The 12,564-nt window shown below is 37.7% G+C and overlaps 1 protein-coding gene across 12 annotated transcripts in view; it reads right to left on the reverse strand.

Annotated features, from left to right (window-relative positions):
* LOC126471427 (homeotic protein female sterile-like) overlaps positions 1–12,564 on the reverse strand; it is a 349,857-nt gene that overhangs the window by 225,199 nt on the left and 112,094 nt on the right. For all 12 annotated transcript variants that reach the window (XM_050099579.1, XM_050099580.1, XM_050099573.1 and 9 more), the window contains exon 6: positions 4,351–4,704. In XM_050099579.1, coding sequence (XP_049955536.1) covers positions 4,351–4,704 — 354 coding nt within the window. The remainder of the gene's footprint in view (positions 1–4,350; positions 4,705–12,564) is intronic.

Raw genomic sequence — 12,564 nt, forward strand, 5'->3', positions numbered from 1 at the left:
CATTTAATCCACATCAGAAACTCTGCATTGATGAAAGTTTGTTATTATTCAAAGGACGCTTATCTTTGTCTTTCATTTCATCGAAAAGGAGTAAATTTGGAATAATAAAAACATTTGTGTTATGTGATTGCAAGACTGACTATGTCTTAGATTTTATTGTTTATACAAGGACGTCAACAGAAACTGAGTTTCACAATTTGGAGGAAAGTAGTGACATAGTAGCCACTATGTCAGAATGATAAGGCCATATTTAGGATGTGGACATACCCTCTACCCTGATAATTGGTACTAAAGCCCGGACTTATTTTCCTGGCTTCACAGTAACAGGAAGAACGCATGTAGTACTGTCCGTACGAAAACACGCAACATGCCACAACTTCAGAAGAAACTGAAATGAGGAGATATTCAATTTATGTGCACTAATACAATGCTTAGCCCTGTCAGATGTATACACAAAACAATCAAGTGGTATAAGAAGTTCTTTCTCCACGTTCTTTATCTGCATGTTTTAAATGCTCCTGTCCTATGCAGATCACTAACAGGTCGTAAAATTTCGACAGCAGAGTTTCATCTGTCACTGGCAAGGGAACTTATGGAAACATATGCATCAGAGTGCAGAAAAGCTAGCAGGGGAAGGTGTTCTGATGATAATCCTCTAAGGTTTGTGGGAAGGCATTTTCCAAACATTATAACAAGTAAGCATTCCAAGGAAAAGAACACTAACATTCATTGTTTGCTGGAAGCAGAAACTTGTCGAGAAAGCAGGTTTGAATGTAACACTTGCAAGGTACCATTGTGTGTCCTACCCTGTTTTGAAAATTACCACACGAAAAGGAATTACTAATCGCAGCACAGAACGAATGCAACAATGATATCAGAAAAAGCTTTGAAAACTAAAAAAATTATAAAAAAGAAAAAACAAAATAAAATTATATTTTTAACTTTGCCAGTGCCAGTCCAGAACCCAGATAAAAAAGGATGGAAAATACATTCACGAAGCGTAAAGGGAACTCCTAAATTTACAGTTCATGACATTGAATCTTCTCTATAAGCGAATTTAATGCGTTAAGAAAAAGACAGAGATTTCACAGCTTTCAAATGTTGGAAAATTTGTTGAGTACTTATGTGCAACAGTTACAAGTACAGCACAAGAAAAAATAATATCTGTGGCAAAACAGTCAGTCATTTCCGGGGTTCCAAATTATAATAGCACCTATTACCATCAGCAAAGGAGAGCTGCATCTGTACCTGGATGGAACACTTTACACAGTGTACCTATTACAGGTAAAGAATCTGACAGCGGATGACTAAGCACTCAGTTTATTGTATTCTCAGAAACAAATAGTAGGCTGTGTGAAATTTCCTAACAAGTCACAAAATGAGTATAATTGTTCTTACTGCTGCTCACAGTAAATTCCGATATTGTAGTGCGATATGAATGATAACCTGTATGTCACTTTCTCCTATAAACTAAGTAATACAACACTTTGAACTACAAAAACAATGTACAGTTATCTGTAATGTATGGTTCATATTATTCATTCTTGAGTTAGTATAGTGAGGAACCCATAGAGAAATTCAGATGTTATAAACGGGTTTGCAAGACGGTACAGTAAACTACCGAGGTAAAGCTGACAAATCTCTTTCGGCATGAACTACAAAAATCATGCAAAAAACTACAAGCAATATATAATTCTTAGTGGCAGAAAATAATTCTAAAGATTTAGTTTGATTCTGCAGTAACTCATCTGCAGAGAAACTTTGTAGTGAGAACATTTATTCTGTATCAGTCATGAGGGGGCACAGTGTTTCGCCTGGAATCGTTGTCACTCCAGAAATATTCAGCACAGGGCAGGTGAAGCAGTGTGGGCCGCTCCAGTTCTGGCTGCGGATTGAGGAACAGGCACTTAGCGCAGGTAGCCAGATTACGCCGCACGTCACAGCACCTCAGTGTGCCAAGCAGATGGTGCGCCTCCAGCAGTCAAAGGGTTAATAAGTTCACTCCCCAAGATAAGAAACAAGAGCCACATAAACCTACGGAGACCAAAATTGGTTTTATATTAGGATTTAGTTTTCAATTGACACTGAAGGGCGAGGAGGAGGGGGGTCATTCACACAAGTTTGGAAAGAATCAGCAATGGCTTTGTTGAAGAATATGCTGGGCAATCATGTGGATCAGTTTAAATAAACTGATGACAGCCTACACCAAAATAAGTTTTTAAATTTGTTTTGTATGAGTGTGAATCCAATGTTACATCACTAAATTGAAAAAAATATACATTCAATGGGAAAACAGTTTAAGTGTGGAAGCAAATTTTATCTTGCTGAAGACAGACAACAGCACTCCCAGCCAGAAAACTTGCACATGCTTTCACAGCAATTCTTCAGTGGAGCACGTACACAACAGAATCACTAATAGTGGTACATAAGAGACAGTGTGACTGAAAACTGCCTATGAGGGCAGTTTGGTTAAGTTTGCGAAATCACCATTGATGTCAGCATTTGTGCGACTTAGTTCCTGCATAATAATAGGTCGTCCTTTACGAGTAAACACATGACGCATCAGTGCTCTGGTAGAGAGCTGTCATGTGGATAGATGTCTTTCTGCTGTTGTTTCCATGCAGTGATTGTTAAAGATGGGAAAAATCAGATTCAAGCAATGATTAAGTACTTTGTAAAGAAAGGTACAAAAGCAAAGTAAATTAATTCAATTTTCAGAACACACTGGGGGACTCTGCTTCTTCATATTCAAATGTTGCCAAGTGGATCAATGAGTTTAAATTTGGTTGGGCTAGCTGAGTTAGCCTTTGTAGTGTTCAGCTAAAATGTACCGCTACCCCACAAATTACTGCGAAAGCGCATAAAATGATTATGATCCAGGCTGAATGTGTGAGAAACTGCTGAAGCTATGTGATGCCATCTGAATGGGCATATCACATTTTAAAAATGGAGTTAGATATGAGAAAATTACCTGCTAGATGGGGGCTGCAACTCTTAATGCAGAATCAGGCATGCACCTCAATGGAAATGTCTGAACAATATTTGGCCAGTTTTCAGAGCAACCAACAAGAGTTTTTGCACTGGTTTGTGACAACAGGTGAAACTTGGATCCACTACTATATCCCAGAGGCAAAACAAGTCAAAACAGTGGAAACATGTTCATTCACCACCACCAATGAAAGCAAAGACAATACAGTCAGCTTGAAATGTCATGGCGTTGATTTACCGAGGTGCTAACGGGATTCTGTTGATATATTATCTTCCAGTTGGTCAAATAACTATGGGACAATGCTACGCTAACCCGCTGGCCATCTACAGAAAAAGATATGTGAAAAAGGTCAGGTTTGGCACGGGAGAAAGTCATCTTTCATTAAGACAATATGCACTCAAATACAAGTATCATTGGCATGGCAAAAATGCATGAACTAACATATGAACTACTGCCAAACCACCTTATTCACCTGATTTGGCTTCTTCAGACTTCCACCTCTTGCCCAAAATCAAAATTTTCCTCAGCAGATGCAGATTCTCTTCAAATGAATAACTGGCAGCTGAAGTTGACATATTTTGTACGCATGGAGGGATCTAATTTTCAAATGGGATCAAGGAACTGGAACATTGCTAGACCAAGTGCATTAGTGTACAGGGAGACTATACTGAAAAATAATACAAGTTTCACTGAGTTAAGTCATTTCTCTCCTTTTCTTTCTCAGAAATTTTCAAACTATCATTGTAAAATGCTTGTGGTGGGCGATCCGCAGACAATGATGTTACTGCTAAGCTGTAATAATCAGAATATAGTGATGTTGCAAGATATCTGTGCTGCCACTGTTCCACAAAAATCGCTGAAGCAGGCACACAGTGCCTTGGTAAAACCATGGCCTATCTATGATTCAGTGTACAAAATTTTAACAGGCTGCTTGTAATTATTTGAAAATGTATGCAATACTTCCCATCAGATAACCCTCTAGGTATGTCAAAAAAGGCCAATACATACAAGAGCATCAAAGATTTATTCAATAACAACATAAACTGATTATACGTATAAAGAAAACACCTTTGAACACCAACTATCCTGCACATCACAGCTCCAAATTATAGCAGTTGTTTGAAACCTTGGGGATTTGTTAACTTTGCATGCAACATAATTTTCACTTCAACAGACACTGTTACAGCAACATAAGGAAAAGTACGCTAAAAAAATGTATTTATATTGAAACTCAATTCCATTTTTTCCCCGAATAGTGCTGTTCTCAGGTCAACTAGACATCAGCTTTACATATGGCAAAACCACAAGTTATAATAATTTCAGACACTCATATAAACAAAGACTACAAATAATAAAATTACCTGCTTGGGCAATGAATTGTGGGTCCCATGTGGCAGATTACTGCTAGCTGGCACAGTAGTAGTAGCCGTGCTTCCTGGTACAGGGAGAGGAGGTTGTGTGCCAAGGGGAAGGTGGACAGATCCTGTGGAACTGGCAACAGGTGATGTCTGTACTGTTGATTGTGCAGGAGCTTTGGGTGAGGAGGAAACTGCTGATACACTAGAGCTAACTGTTGGTCCACCACTGTTGCTACTGCTTGAAGACGGGCGACCTCTTAGAACAGCTCCTGAAGAGCTGCCACGAGCTTTCTTCCCTTTTGTTCCTTTTGCTGTAGGTGGATCCAGCTCTACTTCCTCTTTAGGCAGAGCTGCAACCTAAAGACATTGAAAGAAAATATGCAATGCAACATTTTGAAAACAAACAAAAAATTATATGTAATCTCTGTATGTTTGAATGAGAACAAAGTTTGTAATCAGTGCCAGAGATGGGGAAAATTGTTCCACAACTTTCTTTTGCATGGTGTCAGAACAAAAGTAAGTATTTTATGAATTTATTAGGAATTTTTCCAATTTTTGCCCTTTACCACGTACCTCAAGAACCCAGGAAAACAGTTTTAAGATTTTTATATACTTTCCTACATCTGTGAATTAAAGGTATCCTACAAACAACATTTTGCAGAAAATGGACTATGCAGATGATAGCTACAGTTGATGTAGAAAAACGTCAAAGCCTAAGGAAGTACTGTTTTCCAGCTGTTCAACTGATACAGCCAGACATGAGTGAGCAAATGAGAGTGAATTTTCCAAGCTCAACATATGGTGACTAGATAAGTATCACAGTCTTAACAAAATCATACAACACAATGACTAAAGAACAGTATTTTTATTAGTTTTTAAAGAAATCTAGTACATTGTGACTTGGGAGATTGCAGGACAGTGCCTGACAAGCAAAGCAGATTTCTTAGCATTGGACATACTTAATTACTAAGACCAGACTAATGTCTTGCACAGAGCAGTGCCTGGAATGTTACTTTTGTGGGTTAACTATGAAATAACATCTTTCAGAATCAAATTATGTTACCAAATGTAACTCTTTCTTTCCTTTGATAACACATGGTGAAATAATTACATTACTGACAATGAAATAATACAAGAATCTTCTTATAATGCTAACACTTGTAACATTTGTGAAATGCTGCTTATTTTAGATTACTACATAGTGCAAGCATGCAAACTTACAATGACCAGGAAGAAATCTGAGCATGAAAATAATCATTTTTCACAAATAAAACAGCAAAATACACAAATTAGAAGTATTGAAATACATTTCACCATATACCACATATTTTACTTTTCCATATCTACAAAAATATTGAGTATATTACAGTTTAAAGATATGTTGTGCAGAAATAATGGAAATAGTCTGGTCATGCAGAAGCACTACACATATTTGTTGTAGCTGTTCTGTCATTATCTCCATCAAATTTCATTCTAAGATATATAAGCAGTGGCCAATATATGTGATGGCATAAAATTGTGCTCTATATTTCTGCTTGGAACCAACTACCAATTTACATTTATGATCACTGCTTCCTGATTGGGGATGGAGTAGGAGAAGGAGGGAGGGGTGGGGGGGGGGGGGGGGGGGGGGGGAGAACACCAACCACTAAAGCACAATAACTAGTAGCTAAATAGAATGAATGAACAAGAGTAAGTTAAGGTTTTCATCACTCGTATGCAAGAAATGGAATAAAGAAAGGAGAAACAAAGATAAAACTATAAAAGAAGCCTATCACAATATTTTATGCCAATCACATAAAAGCGCAAACAAAATCAACCCTCTAATAGCAAATCCAAATTGTCCGACATTTATAGTTCATCTTGTACCATAGTATAGCCATGAAATCACTTGCACATCCACAAGTCCTCACATTATTATTTATAAAATCTCATTCAACCTATTAAGTGAAAAAGAAAGAAAAAGAAATACTTTTCATGCAAATTCTTGTCACATAAATAGCAAATTCTACATGACAGCTGGCATTTTTTAACATATGCAAAACATAAATAAGGAGACATTTATCTACATCTAATATCAAGATCATGTCACATAAAACTCTGGTGACTACTGCTATATACTATGCATCATACACAGTGCAACTTTATTTGGACGCGGCACAGTATGTATCAATGAACTACGGGATGAAATTATGTTTACTGATGTTCTTACCTACATACTGAAAAGCCTGAAACAGAGTTTCACGTTTCTATGAATGTATACTGGAATACAGTTACACAAATGTATACTCAAACTGCCCTACACAGTATAAGAGTACGTTCATAAATAAATCATTTTATACATATCAAAGTCACACAGTACACACAGAAAATAAAACTTGTGAAGTTAAGAAGGCAACATTCCTATCTACAGATATCCCCTCTACACATTTCACATGTCCTACAATAACCAGTTCTAGTTCTTTATTTAGTGATAAACAGACGTATCTTTCATCATGCTGTAAATTACTCACAGACGTGACAAAAAATTCCATACTACACAAATTTAACTGAAGCAATGTAAACAATTCTTGACTTTATAAACCATTTTTCATAAACCAAATTTACCTTATCAAATGTACCGTGTGTGTGTGTGTGTGTGTGTGTGTGTGTGTGTGTGTGTGTGTGTGTGTGTGTGTGTGTGTGTCCGCACGCATTCAGGAGAGTACTTAATAACCACCTTTCTCTAGTTGAGTATCTCCTCATAGTTGAGGGACAACAAAGGAAAATTTTTGCCGAAGAAAACGTGAATCTCACAAGTAAATTATCTCTCTAAAACATTGAGAAAAACTTTAACATCAGGCAATATAATTTCTGTATAAAAAGAAATATTATTATTTGCAGTTATAAACACCACTCAAAATAAGCTTTACCCAATACGTTCCAGATTCTTTAAACTCAATAGTTACGCAGTTCATTTAGATTTCCCTGCAACTCTAACTAAAGCAAACCACAAAGTGATGAAACCAATGTATCTCTAACACAGCACACAGGAATGTGAACATAATTTGGTAAGTCAGTCGACAAAATTTCCTACCTTCCGTTAAAACTAAATGAATTTTCTACTCAACAAGACTGAGTGACTATGGGAGGATACAAGATGACTTAGACAAAATTTCCAGTTAGTGTGATGAATAGCAGCTGGCTCTAAATGTAGAAAATATTTGTTAATGCAGACAAGCAGGAAAAACAAACCCGTAATATTGGAATACAGTATTAGTATTGTGTTCTTTGACACAGTCATGTCAAGTAAATATTTAGGCATAACATTGGGAAGCGATATGAAACAGAATGAGCATGCAAGGATTGTAGTATGGAAGGCAAATGGTAGACATTGGTTACATGGAAGAATTTTGGGAAAGTGTGGTTAATCTGTAAAGGAAACTGCATATAGAACACTAGAGCAACCCATTCTTGAGTAGTGCTCGAGTGTTTCTGAATAGCATCAGGTCAGATTAAAGGAAGCAATTCAAAGACGGGTTCCTCGATTTGTTACCTGTACGTTCAAACAACAAGCAACTACGAGGGCTATCCACAAAGTACATTACGTTTTCGTTTGTGTCCGTTAGGGGCGGAGCTAGCGCGGCCATCTTGGTGTCATGGCATTCTGCCGCTCAGTCAGCATCCTGCCGTGCTAGTGAGACGTTCGTGCTGTACTCCGTTGAGTTACTGTGACAGTTTGAAATGTCAGCGTAAATTGAAAATGCCGCCAAGTGTGAAGTGCTTGCTGTAATAAGGTTTCTGACTGCAAAAAATTGTACAACAATAGAAATCTATCGGCAGCTTTGTGAAGCGTATGGGGACAACATAATCACTGAAGGTGGAGTGCGTCAATGGGTCATAATATTTAAAAATAGCCGAACTAACGTTCACAACGAAGAGCGAAGTGGAAGACCCAGCATAGTGACTGCCGAACTTGTCAAAAAAGTCAATGCCGCGGTCCATGAAAACCGTAATTTCACAATAACGGAACTCTCTATGAGTTTTCCAAAAATTTCGCCAAGTTTGTTGCACGAAATCATTACCGAAAAGCTTGGTTACCACAAGTTTTATGCAAGATGGATACCAAAAATCTTGACAGAGATTCACAAAAATCAGCGAATGGCTGCAGTGTTAACGTTTTTGGACGCTTACGAGAAAGATGGCGACTCATTACTGGATCGCATCATTACTGGTGACGAAACATGGGTTAAGCATGTGAACTGCAAGACAAAATTGCAGTCAATGCAGTGGGGGCACACAAATTCCCCACAAAAACCCAAGAAATGCATGCAATGTCGGCAAGGAAGGTGATGGCGACTGTCTTTTGGAACAGAAAAGGTGTGATTTTTGTGGATTTCCTAGAAAGAGGCACTACAATAAACTCTCAAAGGTATTGCCAAACGCTGCACAACCTCAGAAGAGCAATACAAAACAAGTGCAGGGGAAAGTTGGTCTCAAAGATCTTGCTGATTCACGACAACGCCCAGGCCCACACGGCAAATGCCACTCGTGAAGTTCTCGAATCTTTTAAGAGGGAGTTGTTTCCTCATCCGCCGTACAGTCCCGATCTGGCACCGAGCGACTTCCACTTATTCCCAACACTGGAGAAGTGGTTGGCTATGCAGCGTTTTGATGACGACGCACAGATTCAAGAAGAGGTAACCACGTGGTTGAAGGCACAGGCGACCAAATTTTACGACGAAGGAATTTCCAAGCTCGTCCATCGCTACGATAAGTGCGTTAATTTAAATGGCAACTATGTAGAAAAGTAGTATTTAAGTGTGGCTTTCATCTGTATATAATAAAAAAAATTTCCAATACTTTATTTATTTTTAATTTCAAAACGTAATGTACTTTGTGGATAGCCCTTGTATAACAGAGATGCTTTGTGAACTCAAATGGGAATCCCTAGACAGAAGGTGACATTCTTTCAAGGAATACTATTAAGAAACTTTAGGAAACCAGCATTTGAAGCCGGGTGCAGAAAGGCTTCTACTGCCACCAATACACATTTTGACTACGCACCTCAAAGATATGATAAGAGAATTTACAGCTCATATGGAGGCAGGCAGACAGCCGTTTTTCCTTGCTCTGTTTTTGAGTGGAACAGGAAAGGAAATGACTTGTAGTGGTTCAGAGTAGCCTCCACCACATACTACACAGCAGTTTGCGACATATTCATATAGATGTACATCATATAAATATCATACAGTACTTTTCCCAAATTACTTGTAATTGTTCCATTTTTATCAACTTATTTCTCGCCCAAATTAAGAGCAGTTAAACTCAGGAAACACACTGCAAAAATTAACACTTTATTTGCGGATTATTCTGTCACTCCTTGATTGATAAATTTCATATTTAAGGTTGAAAAATAAAAACTGCATTTTTATTCTACTAAAATTTTCTTATTTCAAACCAGTTTTTGACTTACTGGGTGCCCACAAAACACTCTGGTGGATAGAAAACCAAACATAATAACCACAGATACTTCAACACACACACACACTCCAATATTGTAACCAAAGATTATTTGTGTTGACAGTATCTGTGTTTCTAATGTATGATTTCCTAGACACTAGTGTCTCTTGTGGACAATAGTCAGTTGTTCAGTAAAAATAGCCCAATAAGCCGAAAAATTGTTCGAAATAGACATTAGTAGAAGAGAAATGCAGTTTTTTGCTTTTCAACCTTTATTCCTTTTTTCTTACAGATTTACCTTTTAACAATAATTTCTGTATAAACTCAAATAACACTATTTTTATTAATCATAATCAACAATCACGATTTTCAACCAAAATTTAATTCAGTGGAAAAATTCCCAATAAGTTTCACACCAAGAAAGCTCTAAAGCTTGTAAACATGTAGATTGCTCTCATATGGGAGGTACCATCTGACCTACTGTAAGTGTAACCCAAAGTGGAATCATGTTTGGTTTGATTTTCCAGATTTTAATAGAATGGAGGAGTAAATTAGTAATTAAAATATCATTCACTCACCATAGCTCCAAACATTATTTATTTATAAAAACTGTCATGTCCAAGCACAAGTCATGGCACGAGGTGAAAAGTGTAGCATTCATTCAAAGGCTGGTCGTACAAATTACAGTCTGCACATTTATTTATGTCAAGCCACTCCATCAATTCATTTATTGGCCTTTCCAACGCACAAAGAGTGTCAAATAAGTAAGTAACCCTATTTTAGAAAAGAGAAAGTTCACACAATTTATCATGCTGAAATAATTTTATTTATGACATACAATGCTGCTTTTACTTTTCAGCTTAGTCACCATGTTTTTCCAATCACTTTTCGTAATGCAACAAGTTTTTCCTGACCAGTATTGTACAAGCTTGGGTCCTGCACTCATAACAAGCTGTTTATTTGATTATTTGAGGCGAGGGCCCTCAACATCATGGTCGTTATGGCCCTGACGAAATGTCAGGGACCTGACGAAATGTCAGCATCCCAATCTCCTGGGTGGGGATGAAGCCTGTCCCCATAATGGCGCTGCAAGGCAGGTGTGGTGAACAAGTATAGCCCCTAAAGTCCCAAGGCATGATTGCCACATAACTTTCCCTGTCGAATGTGTGATCACTGCCTCTTTTGGGGCACTTTCACCATGTTTCTTCCACATAATTCCCTTATGTTTTTGTCTCATCTGCAGAGAGAAGCCGTTTGATAATCCTACCTCCCACACACTGACATTTCCAGAAACATTATGGCTGAATCCAACCACTGCCACTTGTGGGCAGCACTCAGCAAACGGGTCACCCATCTTGCACAGACTTTGCGGTAGTGAAGATGGTCTGTCTGATCTTTGCGAGGGCAAGTGTTCAATTGCAGCCCTCATACATAGCTGCACTAGAATGTTGTTAATGGTAATGCAACAACTGTCTTCCACAATAATGTTAATTGCAATAATGACATCACATGTTGCTGCAATGGTTCTTCCTGTGTGCTGTTCGTCACGCGCATCTTTGTGCCCTTCCACAAACATTACACTCCAACATCAAATTGTATGCTCATACAGCCTTCCCCACAGAGAGAGGTTAACTTCCAATGGACATGGAATTGGACAGTTGTTTTGAGGTGGCGGGGCGAGGGGATGACAGAATGCAGCTGACAAGTGTACACACTATGTTGCAGTAACTCCATTCTAACTGATAAGATACTGCAGTATGCACTGTACGACAGTGTGAGCACTGTCAACACACAAAGTTGAACTCGCCAGCCTTCACACCAAGGACATAGTTTATTTTTTTGAGAAAGAACATAGAGAAACTTACTTATTGGACAACCCTTGTAATTTTTTATATCCAATACACAACATCCAAATTAAATCACTGAAATGTTTCCTGTAAAGAATGCAGCACGTCACAGTGTTATGGTGTCGTGATTTTAAGTATCTCTGACATTCTTCCACCATTCAGAATGCACAATTCTGAATATTTAAACATGCAATTACTTCCCAATATATCAGAATAGTATCAGGAAGGAGACACTGAACGATTGAAAGGCAACTGCTTCACCAACCCAGCCAATCACGTGAAAAACACAAAATGGACAAAGTTTTCATAGAGCATATCAATCAAAACTGTTAGTATAGTATAATGTACTTTTGCAACATCTACTTTCAATACATATCAATGACAGGTAAATTCTGTAAGGTGCATGTCTCAGAATTTTTAGGGAAAAAATGAATGCTAATCGGTACACTCCTGTTCACAGCAGCAGCATTTCATTTCAGGTGAGTGACACTGAGCTAAATGCAGTTACCACGCAAAAATATGTACAGCACGTAAGTATCATACTACTGAGAATTAGAATCAGGGTTGGTTACGTCCTATATCTATTCTGATTTTCAATATTTCCTTAAATCATTCATGGATAATGACAGAATGATTTCATTTTTCCATCTGCATGTGTCAGTATGGTAATCTGTTTCCTGAGATTTTAATGCTATCTATATGAAATATTAAATGACTGACTGAGATGTCAACTTAGCTTAGTGAGTATGAAAAATTCACTGTCAGAGACCAAAGGGGTGAATGGAATTAAAAATAAATGAACCTCAACCATAAGAACCTTATTCTTCTGCACAAAATTTGCACTTCCTAGGTTACTTTTGATAGAACATATAAATGACAGGTAAACAGTTCCAGTAAAATAAATAGTCAATGTTGAAAAATCATACAC

The sequence above is a fragment of the Schistocerca serialis genome, chromosome 3 (genome assembly GCF_023864345.2).
Source record: "Schistocerca serialis cubense isolate TAMUIC-IGC-003099 chromosome 3, iqSchSeri2.2, whole genome shotgun sequence".
Taxonomy (NCBI): Eukaryota; Metazoa; Arthropoda; class Insecta; order Orthoptera; family Acrididae; genus Schistocerca; species Schistocerca serialis.